Source organism: Trichechus manatus, unplaced genomic scaffold (genome assembly GCF_000243295.1).
Source record: "Trichechus manatus latirostris isolate Lorelei unplaced genomic scaffold, TriManLat1.0 scaffold00015, whole genome shotgun sequence".
Classification (NCBI taxonomy): domain Eukaryota; kingdom Metazoa; phylum Chordata; class Mammalia; order Sirenia; family Trichechidae; genus Trichechus; species Trichechus manatus.
Window position 1 is genome coordinate 2641232 of NW_004443951.1, and position 18561 is coordinate 2659792.

The window sequence follows — 18561 nt, forward strand, 5'->3', positions numbered from 1 at the left end:
AGATCACTATTTTGGGGAAACAAAGAAATGTCTCAGTTATGGAATATCCTGATAGAGAGGCAGTACAGAAGTCTAAACAAAGAAATTTCTAAAAAACTGATTATCTTAATAAAGAAGTATAGTAAAGTAGTTAATATCAGGGATTCTGGAGCCAGACTGCCTAGGTTTGAATTCTGATTCTGTCCTACTACCTAGGTGACTTAGGGTAAATGACAGGTCTCTTCCTCAAATTCTGTATTTATTAAAATGTGGATAATAATGTGTGGTAGTATACAAAACATGCCACATTTTCTCTTATCCCTGTGTATACATCCCTTAACAATGTGACTTTGTTGTTCCTCCCATCAACGGGTGGAGTCTATTTCTCCAAATTCTTTAATCTGGGCTTAACCATGCAACTTGCTTTGGCCAATGGGATATTAGCAATGTGGCATAAGAGGTTTAAGAAGCACATGTACAGTGGGTCTTGCACTCTGTTGCTGCCATGAGATTGCCATGTTAAGAAGCCCAGGCTAGTACTAGATACAAGGCACAGGCAACAGCCAGCACCAGCTGCCAGCCATGAGAGTCAGGTCATCTTAGGCCATCCAGACCCAGCAGACCAAATGTCTGAAGCTACGTAAGTAACCCCAGGTGAGACCAGCAGAAGAACTGTACAGCTGAGCCCAGCCCAAGCAGCTGACCCACAGAATCATAAGTAAATAAAAAAGATGTTGTTTTAAGCCATAAATTGCAGTTTGTTCACAGCAATAGATTACTAATATACAATGGTATTTACTTTATAGGGATGATATGAAGAGTAAATGAGTTAATACATGTTAATTAATTGCTTACAACAGTGCCTAGCATGTAGTAGGTACTACATACATATTAGTTTTCTTCATTTTTAAGTAATTAGAATTTACTCAAAACAATTCACCTTACCAAAAGGCCAAGAACTTTGCTCTGTATTGCTGACTCTGAAAAAGTCTGTCAAAAGAATTCACAGGTTAGTTACTTTATCATGAAGAAACAAACTTTACAAATAAACTCGATCCTGTCTTCTCACCTCCAGGACTTGGATGAAGATTGTCAATCCTTCATTTTCAATAAAGTGCTTGCAGACGGCTGGAGACTCATCTGTAAGATTCCAAAGTGCTTTCAGAGTAAACAAGAGGGTGACATCATCTAAATTCTCAGTCGTCTTCTGTTTTACTATTGCTAGAAGTTCCTGAAAACCAAAGAGACAGAGAGTTAGATGCTCTAATAACTGGAAAATCCATTCCCGTATACAGAAAGCAATAGGTAAGAAGAGCTTTAGAATCAAAGCTGGGTTCCAAACCCAAGTTCCACCCACCACTTAACAGCTGTGTGATACGTTTTCTCTTGTAAAATGAATTACACCTACCTCTTAAGGTTTTTATGAAGATTAAATGAAAATAAATAAACAAATGTTTAATGAGCACTCAGTGCAGCTCCTGGTGCTTGGGAATAACACTCATAATCAAGTACATCGCAGCTATTCCATTATTCATTTATTCAGAATGTTTAGTCAGCAACTTCTGTAAGTCAGGTAGGAGAGACAGACAAAATACATGGTTGTTTTTCTAAACTATATTAAAGAATTGTAAGTTTTGATAAGTGTTCTAAAGGAAACATGTAAAAGCCTAAGAATTTACATTAGAAAGGGTGGGAGAGAGAAGCCTTTATACAAAGGTAATACATAACCTAAGACTAGAAGAGGATAAGCCAGCCAAGCAAGGAATGAGGACTTGGGGTTGGAAGAGCATGGCAGGCAGAAGGAAGAGCATCTGTAAAGTTCTGTGGCAAGAAAAAATTTGCTGTTCTAGGCCACTGAAGGAGCCCTGGTGGTGGAGTAGTTAAGTGCTGGGGTGCTAACTGAAAGGTAGGCAATTCTAACGAACCAGATGCTCTGCAGGAGAAAGATTTGACAGTCTGCTTCCATAAAGATTACAACCTTGGAAACCCAATGGGGCAGTTCTACTCTGTCCTGTAGAGTCATTGTGAGTCAGAATCGACTTCACAGCAATGTGCTAGGCCACTGGGGAGGCCAGTGTGGCTGGTGTGTAATGCCAGTATTATAGCCACATCTCACAGCTTGAGGAAACCAATGGCTCACTTTAACCCAGATTCGAGTAATTCTGGACACAAGTTAAGCTAGAATTTATGCTTTATTTTCTTTCAAGTATGTTAACTGTCATGTGAGAAGAAAAAGAAATCCATTTACGCTTAATCAACTGATAAAAAGATACATAAAATATAATCCCAATGAAAGTACTGAACAAATCAGAATATGTCTGTTTTCAGGAAGAAAAAGATCACTTCAAATATTTTACCATCAGGAGAGAATGTGTCAAGAAAGTTAATCGCAAAAATAAAGCAGTGAGAGCCAAATCAAGAAGAGTGGCAGATGAAGCTGGTAGCACCAACCTGGACGGCTCTAGGTGAACAGGAACAAGGCAAGGGAGGGAGCAGGGGAAGTGAGGGTGACCCAGTAAGTAACTACTCTGGCCAGGCCCATGGCTAGAAGCTTTACGTACTTTATCTAATGATACTCAAAATAACTGCAAGATATTACTACAACAACTACAATGCTCATTTTTCACATGAAGAATCTGAGGCAAAGAGGAGATAAATCATCCAGGTTATATGGAGATATATCATCCAGGTTATATATAAGTGGCTGAGCCTGGTCTGTCTTAATCTAAAGCCTGAGCTCTTGGCATCACTACCTAAAACTGCCTCTCCAAGGACTACACTGTTACAGACGAGTTCTCTGTTGCTTTCAGCACTTGGATAACTGTCTTGCTCTCTCTGTATATTCATGTTACCATTCCCAGCAACATCAATGTTCCTTCATCACACTATCTTGCAAAACTTCTACCTTAGTTAAACCCAACCATCAGTCTACTCCATGCCTCCCCAAAACATCTGAATGTTGAAAAAGACTGTGCTCGACTGGTCAATATCAATATCAGTATTTGTCCATAAATTTTAAATGGGCATGGAACCATACCTGGCAATCCTACTATGTTACTCAATGAATTTGCTCCCAAGATTCCCTCTCCTCAAACTTTAATCATCTTCCTACTCCTTTCATTTGATCACTTCATTTCATTTTTCACTAAGAACTACAGCTCTTCCTAACAAAATCTACCAACCTAGTTGCACTTGTACCAGTGTATTTTGCCTTCCCTCCTGCTCCAGTAAAAGCCAATCTCTTTACCTTTATTCTAGATTCAATCTCCACCGACACACAACGATATGGCACCAAAATTATTTCCCTCTGTCTCGCCTATGCCCTCTTTTAAGAATTATTCTCATGGGCATAAATACACCTCAATGTAACACATCTTTAAAACAAACAGATAAAACCTATAGATCCCATATAGTATTCTTATTTCTCTGTTCCTCATTAAAACATATCAAAAAGTTGTCTCAATTTCTTACCTCCCATTTGCTCATCATCTTACTCCAATCATGTTTTGCCCAACTCTCCACTAAAATAACATAACCAAGATAACCAATGACTTCCATCTTGCCAAATCCAATGGTTAACTCTCTGTCCTCATTTCACTCAACCACTCAATAGCATCTGACACATTTCCTCTTGGGTTGTGTGACACCACTCTCTCCTGGCTTTCTTTCTAACTCATTTTACATGTTCCTTGTCACTGTGCTATTCTGACTCCTCCTACTCTTCCAACATACCTATGTATATTCCACCTAAAATGTCAGCCTTTTTCTTTTCTCTACATATATTCCATACTCTTTCTTGGTGATCTCATCCACTATCAAAACAGATGATTCAGATTATTTCTCTAGTCCTTAGTATCAAACTGCCAACCTGACATCTCAGAAATTAATGTCCAAAATCACTTTTGATTTTTATCCCCTAAACCTACTGGTGGAGCCCTGGTGGAGAAGTGGTTAACAGCTCAGCTGCTAACCAAAAGGCCAGCAGTTCGAATCCACCAGCCGCTCCTTGGAAACCTTTGAGGCAGTTCTACTCTGTTCTATAGAATGGCTATCAGTTGGAATCGACTCAATGGCAACACGTTTGGTTTTTTTAAAACCTACTGGCTGGATACCAAGTATTTGCAAGATTTCACTGAAAACAGCAATGTAAAAGTTAAAGCCTTGGAATAAACTTAAGAAACATACAAGATCAATATGAAGAAAACTCACATACTTCTGGGGGACATGAAATTAATGGAATAATATACCCTGTTTTCATATAGGAAGAATCAATATCATAGGGATATCAATTCTTCTAAGTCAATCGATAAATTTAACATAATCCCAAAGAAAATCAGATTTTTTTGAGAACTAAACAAGTCAATTCTCATATTCACGTAGAAAAAATAGACAAGGATAGCCTAAAGAAACCTGAGAGAGCTCTTAAACATAGAAGCATTTATAAATATAGAAGCTAGTAAATAAAAAGTGTGATACTATCATGTAAATAGACATACAAATTAATGGAACAGATCAGAGCCCAGAAACGGATGCAAATATATATGGGAATTTAGTATATGATAAAGGTGGAGAAAAGATAAATTATTCAGTAAAGGGAATAGAAGCAACTGAGTAGACATGGGGAAGAAAAATCAAAACAGATCACTGCATCTCAAAAAAATCTCAAATGAGCAACTCAAAAGGTTTGATGGGAAGCCTAGGGGACAGTGAGTTGAAGACAATGGTGATGGAATAATTTAGAAAAGGATAGTGAGAATAGCAGCACAACCAGAAGAACATAATCAGTGTCACTGAATTGTACATGTAGAAATTTTTGAAATGGTGTATCTTTGGCTATGTATATTTTCACCAAAAAAAAAAAAGTCTTCCAAGATCGAGAAGGGAAAGTGTTGATATGTCGTGGGGCTGCTAACCAATGTCATAAAACAATATGTGTACTGACTGTTTAATGAGAAACTATTTGTTCTGTAAACCCTCACCTAAAGTACAATAAAAAAAATTTAAAAAAACCTCTCAAATGAATCAAACATTTACATGTTAAAAAAAAAGAGAGAGAAATAGAAAGTATAGAAGTACTAGATAAAAAATATGGGGCACTAAAAAAAAAAAAAAAAACTCCAAGAAGTAGGGAAATACTTCTAAAGTATGCCATCAATCCCAGAGGCATTTAAAAATAGATAAACAGATAAATTTAACCACATAAAACTAAAAAAATTATTGTATGGCAAGACATGCCATAAATAAAATAAAATCAGACAAATAGCAAACTCAGGTAAAATACACGCATCTCATATTATAGTCAGAGGTTTATTTCCTAAATATATAAAGAAATACTGTAAATTAGAAAAAAGCCAACAACTCAAAAGAAAAATGTATAAAGGCCACAGACAGACAATTCACATGAAATATACAGGACTCTAAAATTTTAAAAAAGAAGATAATTCAAACCTCATTTCAAAATAAGAGAAGTGCAAAGTAAAACAATGATGTACATTTTTTAGTGAGCAATGTTAGTATAATCATAATAACAAATACTGATTACTGATTTATTAAAAATTGTGACATAAATTTTTGGGGGGATCAGTGGAAGGAGGTAATTTGTAGATATGTACAGGAGAGCTAAGTCCATATTTACCATGGCAGAAAAGTCAATAGATATACATCTAAAACTGATAAATCAAGAAATCGCAGTATAGGCATTTTATTTAAAAACGTGGGGGTAAATACAAGAAGAAATAGTTACAAGAATAGTTTAAAGAATAGTTTCCTTTGGGGAGCTACAGATTCACAAAATCACATACATAGTCACAAAATCACATACATATTTTTCATTACAGGTCTTTTAGACTGATTTGATTTATGAAATACTTTCATTTAACAACAAAAAGGTTATAAAAGTGACAATAAACCTACTTTGACTGCCATGAAGAGTTCTTCCTTGAGTTGTGCAGTTTGTTCAGGTGAGAGCTATAAGCAAACACAAAGCCAAGAGTGAAATACAGACACTCCATTAAGACTTGGGAGAGAGAAATCTTGCCATTAGAAACCACATACCTGCAGAGCTAGAATAGAAGTGATGCTCACTGCCATTGTTTGCATCTTGGGGTTTTCATGCTTACAGAGCCATCTCATTACAAACTTGGCAGCATCAAATCTGAAAAGCAGTATTGATTTTTTTTCACAATAACAGAATGTTTGTGGAACTGTACATGGGGAGAGAAGAAATCACTTAGCCTTCCCCCTCTGAATCCTATACCAGAGATAGCCTTGGACTTCTAAAACCTCAGCTATGAAAACCAAGAGCATATGGCAAACAGAGGAGATCAGGAGGAGAAAACGAGAGCATACAAATAATAAGCACATGAGTGAAATGCACAGGATTCTAAGAGAGAGGAACAGTTCCTACTATGATGGGTCTGAAAAAGAAGAAGTTTCTTAAGAAGTAGCCATTTATAATTTGAATTGTAGACAGTGCTAAAATGCCACAGCAAACTGGTGGTGCAGTGGTTAAGAGCTTGGCTGCTAATCAAAAGGTCAGCAGGTCAAATCCACCAACCACTCCTTGGAAATCCTATGGGGAAGTTCTACTCTGTCCTACAGGGTCGCTATGAGTGGAAACTGACTCAACAGCAATGGGTTTTTGGTTTGAGAGTGGCTTAGCCTACAACTCACACCCACAAATCAAAGAGGCTTTGTTCACATCAGCCTGTGCTTAATTTTTCTGCTGTTTGAAGCAACTCTTACGTTTTTAAATTTGTGAATCTGGAAGATTACAAAGGTCTTGAGAGGAATCCCTCTGGAATGTCTAGGATGACGATTTTTAAAAATTATTAATAAAATAATATTAAAAAGAATGACTAATATTTAAAATAGTCTGTACTTCTTAAGCTAGGCACTGTCGTAAGTACTTTCAAAACATTAGCATATTTAATCCTCGTAAGAATCGCTACTTTACAAATGAGGAAACTTATGCACAAAAATAATGGAAGGGATAGAACTTGAATCCAAGTATGCTTGACTTCAGAGGCCACGTTCTTAGCCATTGTCCTGTATTAGAATCACACTTCGGGAGACAACATTTAGAAGTAGACTATTTCAATCACCTCTCTGTGGGAAAGGCTCAGTAGAGCCTTCTCCCTAAACACCAAGTCCCAGACCTAATAAGGCCCGTGCTAAAGAAATGACCAAGTGCGAACAATGTTCAGAGTAACACTGGTCAACATCCCAATCAGATGACCAAGATATATACTTGCCTGTCAAATGGAACATCCACAAGAATCCTGGAATTGGTTAAGGAGAGAAGACAGTTCTTCTGTAACTTTTAAGGAATAAAGAAAAATAATTCTGAGCAAATGTATAGTCCATTCTAAACAAAAGTTAATTAATATTTGGAAGGTGTTACAACGAGTTTTTGTTTTGTTTTGTTAGTTTTTTATCGAGGACACACTATGTACCTGGACCTTTCCAAGTTCCTCACTTAATCCTACTAATAAACTCTATGACATTCACCTTTGCCTAAAACAATCCTCCCTTTTTTTGACAAAGAAGGGAGTATTCCCCCTGGACCCTAGAAGGATCCAGGTGGAAAGCTGCCTGTGGGTCAGTACAAATGATCCACCCAAATACCGGCCATCTACTGGATGACTAAAGTCCTTGTCAGAGTGCACATCTAACTCCATGATACAGCTTCTACTTTATACCTAAGACCATTAGGGGCTGAACTGTGCCTTTACATATAGGAAAGAAAGAGAGAGGGACTCCTGGGGAAAGAATCTGAGGAAGGATATAGGAATAGAAAAATATAACAACTCTTCGTAAGGCCACAAGCAGGCCATATAACAGAAGTGGAGAGTATATATGAGGTAGGGACAGCAAACCTAAAATGCCTACTAGAACTACACAGTAACATAAAAAAGTGAAGAGGAAAAGCGAGTTGGATGTGAAACAACAGAATAGAGCAGGATCTTCCAATTTCTCAAGAGAAGGTGGAAATACAGATTTTTTAAACGAGAAAGACCACCCTCCTTACTGTATTACAAAAAAAAAAATGAACTCTCATTTTAAAGTATACGTTTTAATTAGATTTGACCAATTTATACACCAGTATAACCACCACCACCGTCAAGATATAAAATATTTCCATCACTCAAAAAAGTTCCATTGTGCCCCTGCCATTCAGTACCAACCTTGCAAACCATAGCCCCAGAAAAATTACTGTCATTATAGATGAGATTTATCTTTTCTAAAGTTCTGACTTAATTTGCTCAGCATGTTTTTGAGATTCATCCCTGTCACTGCATGTATCAGTATTTCATTCCTTTTTTATTGCCAACTAGTATTTCCTTATATGAATAAATCACAATTTTACCATTTACCTGTTGCTGGACATTTGTGTTGTTTCTGGTTTTTTGTGATCATGCATTAATGTACCATGAACATTCATGTATAAGTTTTATATGGATATGCGATTTTATTTCTCTTTGGTAAATACCTAGGAGTGGAATGGCTGGGTAGTATGAAACGTATATATTTAATTTTTTAAGAAACTATCAAACCATTGAACTGGTGGCTGTATAGTTTTACAATCCCACCAAAAATCTATGAGAATCCTAGTTGCTCCACACCCCTGGCAACACTTGGTATTGTCCGTCGTTTATTTTTAGCCAATCTAGGGGATGTGTAGGGATATCTCATTGCGGTTTTAATTTGAATTTCTCCTAATGACTAAAGATATTGAGCATCTTTTCATGTGCTCACTTGTCATCTGTATAGCTTCTTTGGTGAAGTGTCTATTCAAATCTTCTGTCCTTAAAAAATTGATGCATTTTCTCAAATGACGCAGAAAAGACATTTGACAAAGTCCAACACCTATTCCTGATAAAAACTCTCAATAAAATAGGTATAGAAGGGAAATTTCTAAACATAATAAAGGGCATCTATGCAAAACCAATGGCCAACATCATTCTTAACACAGAGAGGCTAAAAACACTCCCCTTGAGAACAGGAACAAGACAAGGATGCCCTTTAACTCTACTCCTATTTAACACTGTGCTGGAAGTCCTAGCTAGAGCAATAAGGCAAGAAAAGAAATAAAGGGCATCCAAATTGGTAATGAAGAAGTTAAACTGTCCCTGTTTGCAGATGATATGATACTATACATAGAAAACTCTAAAGACTCCACAAGAAAACTACTGGAACTAATAGAAAGATTCAGCAGAGTAGCAGGATACAAGATAAACGTACAAAAATCAGTTGGATTCCTATACACCAATAAAGAGAATGATGAAAAGGAAATCAGGAAAATAATACCATTTATAATAGCCTCTAAAAAAATAAAATACTTAGGAATAAATCTAACTAGGGATGTAAAAGATCTATACAAAGAAAACTACAAAACACTACTGCAAGAAACCCAAAGGGATCTACATAAGTGGAAAAACATAGCATGCTCATGGATAGGTAGACTCAACATTGTGAAAATGACAATTCTACCCAAAGCAATTTACAAATATAATGCAATCCTGATCCAAATACCAACAACGTTCTTTAAAGAGATGGAAAAACTAATCATTAACTTTATATGGAAAGGGAAGAAGCTCTGGATAAGTAAAGCACTACTGAAGAAGAAGAATAAAGTAGGAGGATTTGCACTACCTGACCTCAGAACCTACTATACAACTACGGTAGTCAAAACAGCCTGGTACTGGTACAACGACAGATACATTGACCAACGGAACAGAACTGAGAACCCAGATGTAAATCCATCCACCTATGGTCACCTGATTTTCGACAAGGGCCCAAAGTCCATCAAATGGGGAAAAGACAGTCTTTTTAAGAAATGGTGCTGGCAAAACTGGATATCCATCTGCAAAAAAATAAAACAGGATCCATAACTCACACCATACACAAAAACTAATTCAAAATGGATCAAAGACCTAAATATAAAGCCCAAAACTATAAAATTCATAGAAGAAAAAATAGGACCAATGCTAGAGGCCCTAATGCATGGCATTAATACAAATCATAGCCAACGACACACAAAGTCCAGAAGATAAGCTAGATAACTGGGATCTTCTAAAAATTAAACACTTATATAATGCTCATCAGAAGACTTCACCAAAAGAGTTAAAAACAGAACCTACAGTCTGGAGAAAAAATTTTGGGCATTAAGATAAAGGTCTAATCTCTAAAGACTACAAGAAAATCCAACATCTGTACAACAAAAAGACAAACAATCTAATTAAAAAATGGGCAAAGGAAATGAACAGACACTTCACCAAAGAAGACATTCAAGCATCCAAAAGACACATGAGGAAATGCTCGCAATACTAGCCATTAGAGAAATGCAAATTAAAACTATCCCGGCATTACTGGCACAAATCAAACAAACTGGAAATGACAAATGTTGGAGAGATGCAGGGAAATCGGAACTCTTATGCACTGCTGGTGGGAATGCAAAATGATACAACCATTTTGGGAAATGATATAGCGCTTCCTTAGAAAGTTAGAAATAGAAATACCATACGATCCAGCAATCCCACTCCTAGGAATATATCACATGAATAGACATATGCACACCCATGTTCATTGCAGCATTGTTCACCATAGCAAAAAGATGGAAACAACCTAGATGCCCATCAACAGATGAATGGATAAACAAACTATGATACATACACACAATGAAGTATTATGCAATGATAAAGAACAATGATGAATCTGTGAAGCATCTCATACCATGGATAAAACTGGAGGACATTATGCTGAATAAGTCAATCACAAAAGGACAAATATTGTATGAGACCTCTACTATAAAAACTCATGTAAAAGTTTACACACAAAAAGAAACAATCTTTGTTGGTTACGAGGGATGGGAGGGGTCGGGAGGGGAAACTAAACTGACAATAGCTAAGTGGTAACTTTGGTGAAGTGTAAGACAGTACACCATACTGAGGAAGCCAGCACAACTTGTACAAGGAAAGGTTATGGAAGCTCCATAGACACATCCAAACTCCCTGAGGGACAGAATTGCTGGGCGGGGGGCTGTGGGAACCATGGTCTCTGGGAACATCTAGCTCAACTGGCATAACACATTATATAAAGAAAATGTTCTACGTTCTACTTTGGTGAGTAGCGTCTGGGGTCTTAAAAGCCTGCGAGAAGCCATCTAAGATACTCCACTGGTCTCACCCCTTCGGGAGCAAGGGAGAAGGAAGAAAATAAGATACAAGGAAAAGATTAGTCCAAAAGACTAATGGACCACAACCACCATGGCCTCCACCAGACTGAGTCCAGTACAACTAGATGGTGCCCGGCCACCACCATTGACTGCTCTGACCAGGATCACAACAGAAGGTCCCGGACAGAGCTGGAGAAAAATGTAGAACAAAATTCTAACTCACAAAAAAGATCAGACTTACTGGCCTGACAGAGACTGGAGAAACCCTGAGAGTATGGCCCCCAGCTACCCTTTTAGCCTAGTAATGAAGTCACACTTGAGGTTCACTATTCAGGCAAAGATTAGACAGCCTCATAAACAAAATGAGACTAATAGGGTACAACAGTCCAGGGACAAGGACTAGAAGGCAGGAGGAGACAGGAAAGCTGGTGATAGGGAACCCAAGGTTGAGAAGGGACAGTGCTGACATGTCGTGGGGTTGTTAACCATTGTCATAAAATAATATGTGTACTAACTGTTTAATGAGAAACTATCTGTTCTGTAAACCTTCATCTAAAGTAAAATAAAAAAAAAATTGTGCATTTATCTTTTTATTACTGACTTTGGAGTACTTTATATATTCTAGATAAAAGTCTTTTGTCATATATATGCACACATACATATACATGTATATAATGAATATACATATACATACATATATGCATATGTATGCATAAATGTATGTATATATACGAGTATACGTATACATCTATACATGCATATACATGCATACATATATATATACATGACATTTTTCCCTGTCTATGGCTGACATTTTCATTAAAAAAATTTTTTTTTTTGTGAGCAGCTTTTAATTTTGATGAATTCCAATTATTATTTTGTTTTTATATGATACATGCTTGTATCTTATCTAAGAAAACTTTGCCGTCTACTGCAAGGCCCCAAATATTTTCTCCAATGTTTTCTTCTAGAGGTTTTATAGTTTTAGCATTTACACTGAGATCTATAATTTTTGTGTATGGTGGGAGGTAAAAGTCAAAGTTCATTTTTCTCCATATGAATATTCACTTGTTCCAACACCACTTGTTCATAGGACTATTCTTTCCTCGTTGAATTACTATGGCACTTATGTTAATTATCAATTGACTATATATGTGTGGGTCTACTTCTGGACTCTTCTGTTTCAAATCTTTACTATTATAAGTACATAAAGTATTAGAAAAATAAGAAAGACAAAAATACCCTTAAAAGGAAAAAAAAAAGATATGATAAGCAACCTACAAAAGGAAACATAAATATAAAAAAAAGTTAAATTTACACTGAGCTAAATCAAATCAAATCAAAATATTAAAACGAGCAATTTTTAAGTCTATAAGGATATACCAAAGTATTAATAGTAGATGTTGCTAGGTATCTGGTTTATGAGTCACTTAAAATTTTTTAACCTCATTGCTTATCCATATTTTCTATAATAAACACAGACTTCTAATATTCTGTCTCAAGTAGGATGAAAAACCAATACTAAGTAATACAAATACTTGTCCTGAAGTAAAAAGCACAGTCAATATAAGACATAAAATGATACTCGTGAAGAGTGTGCTTCTTAGCTCAAGTAGATACATAAGACTAAATAGGCAGCTCCTGTCTGGAGGTGAGATGAGAAGGCAAAAAGGGTCAGGAGCTGGCTAAATGGACACGGGAAATCCGGGGTGGAAAGAAGGAGTGTGCTGTCACATTACAGGGAGAGCAACTAGGGTCACATAACAATGTGTGTATAAATTTTGGTATGAAAAACTAACTTGAACTGTAAACTTTCACTTAAAAGACAATAAAAAAAAAAAAAAGCACAGTGAAGTATTCAATTCAAATTACCTGCTGGTAATGGGGGAAATTTTTCAGGGCCTTGAAAAGTAGACAGGTGACCTCTGACAACAGACGAACAGGCATCCCACTGGCCAGGCCCTGGCGTGTTAAGTTGAGGGTGCAAGCGCTGGCTGTGAACTGCACTGGCAAATCCAATGGATGATTCCTCATTCCTATAGCCACAAGCTGAAGATGAACTTGTTTTTAGTGGCATACAACAGCATTAACATATTTTATATGGTCTCATTTTGTGTTAGTTGGCAAAAATATCTGCTCACTGCGACAGTAACAGGTGTTTCCTAGACTCAGCATTTTTCTTTAGAACATCAAGATATCGCAGCAATACCTTCTATTCAAATGTAGCCATTAACTAACTGTGGGACTTTGGGCAGGTCACTTCCCTTCTCTGGACCTCTGTTTTCTCATCTGAAAAATTAATTAATTTTATAATCATTTATTGAATCCCACTCCGTGCAAGGCATTGTGATAAGTACTGCAGTAGACACAAACATACCCTGTTCCTTAGCTTAAAGCTTTGTGAGAGAAGTAACACATGTAAACAAGTAACACTGTGAGGGATGCCAAAAAATGTTAAACTGAAAAAAGCACCATAAAAAGGGTAAAAATAAAGTGCTGCCTAACGTAGTTATGGAGAGAGCAATCCTTTCTGGCAGGGAATCAAAATACTTCATTCAGAAAGCACATTTAGGCAGGACCTCAGAAGGAGATGGAGGTGGGGGTGGAGGTGAGAGGGGATTCCTAGGCAAGAGAAGAGTGAAAAGGAAAAACACAAGGTTGACAAAAGGATGGGCTGAACCCATCCACAGAAAGGTAGGAATTTGAAAATATGGTAAGACATAACATTGTAAAGGTAGTTTAAAGCCAGACTATGGAAGACCTAGAACACAAGTATAAAATGAGCATATAAGATCATACATAACCTTGAGACCCTACCTGTTCCAACACTGAAGGACACTGTAGTCCATTTCCTCTATCTAACAGGGATAATCATATCTACTCATCTCAGAAAGGAGTCTACTGATATTTGCATGAACCATGATTTTAGAAGACCAGACCCCTCACTTCAACAGCTGTATGAATTTCTCACGAAGCCTAGGGACAGACCTGGAATACAGTTCTGCTATGGAAGATGACTTTTTTTTCTATATTGCTAAACTGCCCATGGAGTTTCATTGGATTGTCATCATCTGCAATTTAGAGATACATAAACCAAAAGAAATACAATTCTCACAAAATTTTAGATATGAAAAGGACTTAGAGAACACCTAATTCAATTTCCTCATTACATATGAGAAACAAAGGTCCAGAGTTCTTTCTTTATACAGTACTACTTTCAAATAGAAAACAAATCTATTCTTCCAAGCTACAGAAATAACTGTATTTTTAAAGAACTGCAAAGATTGCAAACAATAAAGATGAGGTGACTTTCTTAAGCCCTTCATTCTTCTGTTTCATTTAATTTTAAATAACTGTAGTTTTCTTTCCCAAAAACACTTAGTATTTCCAATTACATTTAAAATAAACTCATCCTTCCCTAAACCAAAATTCAACTATATCAATATTGGTAACTTTACTTTATTCACAAAACATTTTTTAAATGATAGATTTGGCCACCTCAGTTTTTGGAGTTTTGTTCTATTCCTGTTGGGGACAGTGTTGCTGCTTTCTTGCAGATGTTTGCAAACATACGGCTTTTAAGAGAGATGAAACGAATAACTAAAAAAAGAAACAACTTTTAGGGCAAGGTGAATTCATGTTAATAAATTAATAATTCTCATTTTAGGCAAAAGGAGCCCTAGTGGTGCAATGGTTAAGCACTCTCAGCTGCTAACAGAAAGCCTGGTAGTTCAAACACACCCAGTGACTCCACAGGAGAAATACCTGGCAATCTGCTCCCATAAAGATTGAAGTCTAGAAAACTGTATGGGGCAGTTCTACTCTGTCATATGGGGTCAGTGACACCTAACAACAACAACATTTTAGACAAAATTTTGCAACAGTCCTGTGATCTCCTCCCCCATGCCAAATTCTAAAAACATACTGATTCCATGTAGGTTCAGAGGCTTAAAGGACCTGGCAGTTAAGCTTAACACTGTTTTTTCTTTCTCCATGAGGGCACCTGGCCTCACTATAGAATATAGTGTATAAGTTATTGTATGCAATGTGTTTGTGAATAACTTTTAATTGAACCAAGTAAGAAGTAATAATAAAACTGCCTTTCTGAGGTGGTGCAGTTACCTTTAAAATAGCAGGCATGGTTATCTGTATTGAAAACGTCTCTGTGAAGAGCCTGTAGAGGGCTTCCTTCACAAAACATGACCTATTCCTGTATCTGCTCAGTGCTTCTGAAATCTGATTCATGTTGGCTCCTCCAGCAACCTGAAAAACAAAGATGTTATCCATATATTTTACTTTTCATCTTGCAGCACAGGATTTTTTGGGCCTCGAGTGTTGGAAACAACAATAATAGGTGTTTATTAAATGTTCCAGATACTTTGCAAAGTTGCTTTAATTTAATTATAATTCTAATAGGTAAATGCTCTCACCAACCTCATTTTTACAGGTGGGTCCAGAAAGGTAAAGTGTGTTGCTTAATGTAACTAATTACCAAAAAAAAAAAATCCGCTGCCGTTGAGTCGATTCCAACTTGTCAATTAAGTTAAGAAAAATGAAAGAACTTTAAACAGACTAAAAAGCTAAAGAAAAACAAGGTTAATCAAGATAAAAGCTAAAATGACAGGAAAAAAAGTAGAGCAAATTAATAAATAAAAATCCGGGTTCTTTGGTGGAAAAAGAAGCAAACTACTATCTAATTTAACCACGATAAAAGAGGGAGGGAATACATACGTAAAAATTAAAAACAACAGGGATAAAACCTGGACTTTCAGGTAGACAAAGATTTTTTAGAACAAAAACAAAAAAAGTAAAAAACTGATGCATTGAACTTCATCATAATTAAAAACCTCTCTTCTTCTAAAGACATTTAAGAAAATTAAAAAACAAGCCACTGACTGGGAGAAAATATAGGTAAAATGTATGTATCTAATAAAGGAATTATATCAAGAATGTAAAAAAAAAGATTTGAATAGACCCTTCAAAGAATAGCAAATGAGCAGAGGAAATGATGCTCAACATCTTTGCTATCAGGTAAATGCAAATTAAAACCACACCCAAAATTAAAAAGACTGAGGAATGCAAAATGGTACAGCCACCTTGGAAAACAGTTTGGCAATTTCTTATAAAGTTAAATGTATAGTTGCCATACAACCCAGCAATTTCCTCTTAGGTATTTAGCCAAAAAAACCAAAAATACCAAAAAAGACCTGTACACAAATGTTTGTAACAGCGTTATTCATAATCACCAAAAACTAGAAAGAAAAAAAAGCACAACTAGTGAGTTGATAAACAAATTGTGGTATAGTTATACAATATAATACTACTCAGCAATAAAAAAAAGAAGTGATACATACAATAATATAGTTTAACCTAAAAAAAATTATGGTAAATGGAAGAAGCCAGGTATAAAACACTACTTAACATATGATTCCATTTATATGACGTTTTGGAAAAGCCAAAACTGCAGGGACAGAAATCAAATCAGTGTTGCCAGGGCTCAGAGAGTAGGGAAGGAATTGACTGTAAATGAGCATGAAGAAAAATTCTTGGATGATGAAAACGCTATGTATCTTTATTTTGGTAGTGGTTGCTTGACTGTTACATTTGTCAAAGCTCATTAAACTGTATACTTGAAAATGGTGAATGTTACGGTAAGTAAATTATACCTCAATAAGTGACTTTAAAAAAAAAGGTTAAATTTGGAAAAAAAAATTACAATCTATAATACAGAGAAAAAATCTTAATAACCTAACTATAAGAAACTTTCAAAAATGGACAGAAGAAAAAAGACCAAACACCCTATCTCAGGTTAGTTTTTCTAGAGAAGCAAAACCAATGCAGCATATAAATATATATAGACAGAGATTTATATCAAGGAAAGGCTCATGCGGTTATAGAAGCTGGAAAATCCCAAGGCCATGGGTCAGGCTGGAGGCTTCTCCTGACTCACGTAGTCACAGGGGCTGGCAAACCCAAGATCGGAAAGTCAGACAGCAGATCTCTGGCTCATAGGCTGCAGAAGCCGACAAATCCCAAGATCAGCAGGTGAAACGGCTCGTAAGCTGCTAGCTCAAGTCCCAAGAACCAGAGGTCAGATGAACAGCAGCCAGCTGCAGGATCCAGAGCAAGAAAAAGCCTATGAGCCTTGCCAGAGAGTCCACCTATACTGGATGCAGGCCACACCCCCAAGGAAACTCCCTTTCAACTGACTGGCTGCTCACAACAGATCTCATCATGGAAGTGATCACATTATATCAGATCTCATTATGGAGGTGATTACATCATTACATAGCTGCCAAACTACATTATAACTACCAAACCACTGAGAATTACGGCCCAGCCAAGTCGACACACACAATCTTAACCATCACACACTCTACAGAAAAATGGAAAAAGACACGAGCAGATTAAAACACACACACAGAGTAAAAATGGCCCTTTGACATACGAAAAGATATTCAACTTTACTCATAATAATAAAAATGCCGATTAAACTACACTGGGTGGCTCATACCATAGATAAAAATTAACTGAAATGGACCAAAGGCCTAAATACAAGAACTAAAATTATAAAACTGTTAGAACAAAACACAGGAGTAATCCTTCAGAAACTAGTTTTCAGCAATGAATTCTTAGATAAGACACCAAAAACATGAGCAAAAAAAAATAGATAAAACGGACTTCATCAAAATTAAGAACTTTGGTGCATCTACAGACTTTAACAAGAAAGTGAAGAGACAACCAACAGAAAGAGAGAAAGTATCTGGTAACCACATATCTGATAAGGGTTTAATATCCAGAATATATACAGAACTCTTACAACTCAACAACAAAACAACCCAATTTAAAAAATGGGCCAAGGACTTGAATAGACATTTCTCCAAAGAAGATATTCAAATGGCCAATAGCACATGAAAAGATGCTCAACATCATTTGCTTTTGTTGTTGTTATGTGCTGCTGAGCTGATTCTGACTTATAGTGACCCAATATGACAGAGGAGAACTGCTCCATAGGGTTTCCTAGGCTGTAAATCTTTACAGGAGCAGATCACCAGGTCTTTTCTCGCAAGAAGTCATTGATGGGTTTCAACCACCAACCTTTCGGTTAGCACCACTGTGCCACCAGGAGATACCACTTCACACCTACTAGGATAGATATCATAAAAAAAAAATACTAAGTGTTGGCAAGGATGTGGAGAAACTGGAACTCTCCTGCATTGCTCATGAGAATGTAAAATGGAAATGGTGCAACCACTGTGGAAAATAGTTTGGCAAGTCCTCATTCATTATCTTATGACCCGGCAATTCCACTCTTAGGTATATACCAAAAGAATTGAGAACTCAAGCAGATACTTGTACACCAATGTTCATAGGAGCATTAATTATGATAGCCAAAAGGTGGAAAG

General features: G+C 36.5%; 1 protein-coding gene across 1 annotated transcript in view; it reads right to left on the reverse strand.

Annotated features, from left to right (window-relative positions):
- Nucleotides 1-18561, reverse strand: part of ZYG11A (zyg-11 family member A, cell cycle regulator) — an 84942-nt gene that overhangs the window by 17763 nt on the left and 48618 nt on the right. The window contains exons 4-10 of the mRNA XM_004372046.1: nt 15278-15418; nt 13028-13204; nt 7233-7297; nt 6034-6133; nt 5893-5946; nt 1049-1210; nt 925-969 (exon numbers count right to left, since the gene is read on the reverse strand). Coding sequence (XP_004372103.1) covers nt 925-969; nt 1049-1210; nt 5893-5946; nt 6034-6133; nt 7233-7297; nt 13028-13204; nt 15278-15418 — 744 coding nt within the window. The remainder of the gene's footprint in view (nt 1-924; nt 970-1048; nt 1211-5892; nt 5947-6033; nt 6134-7232; nt 7298-13027; nt 13205-15277; nt 15419-18561) is intronic.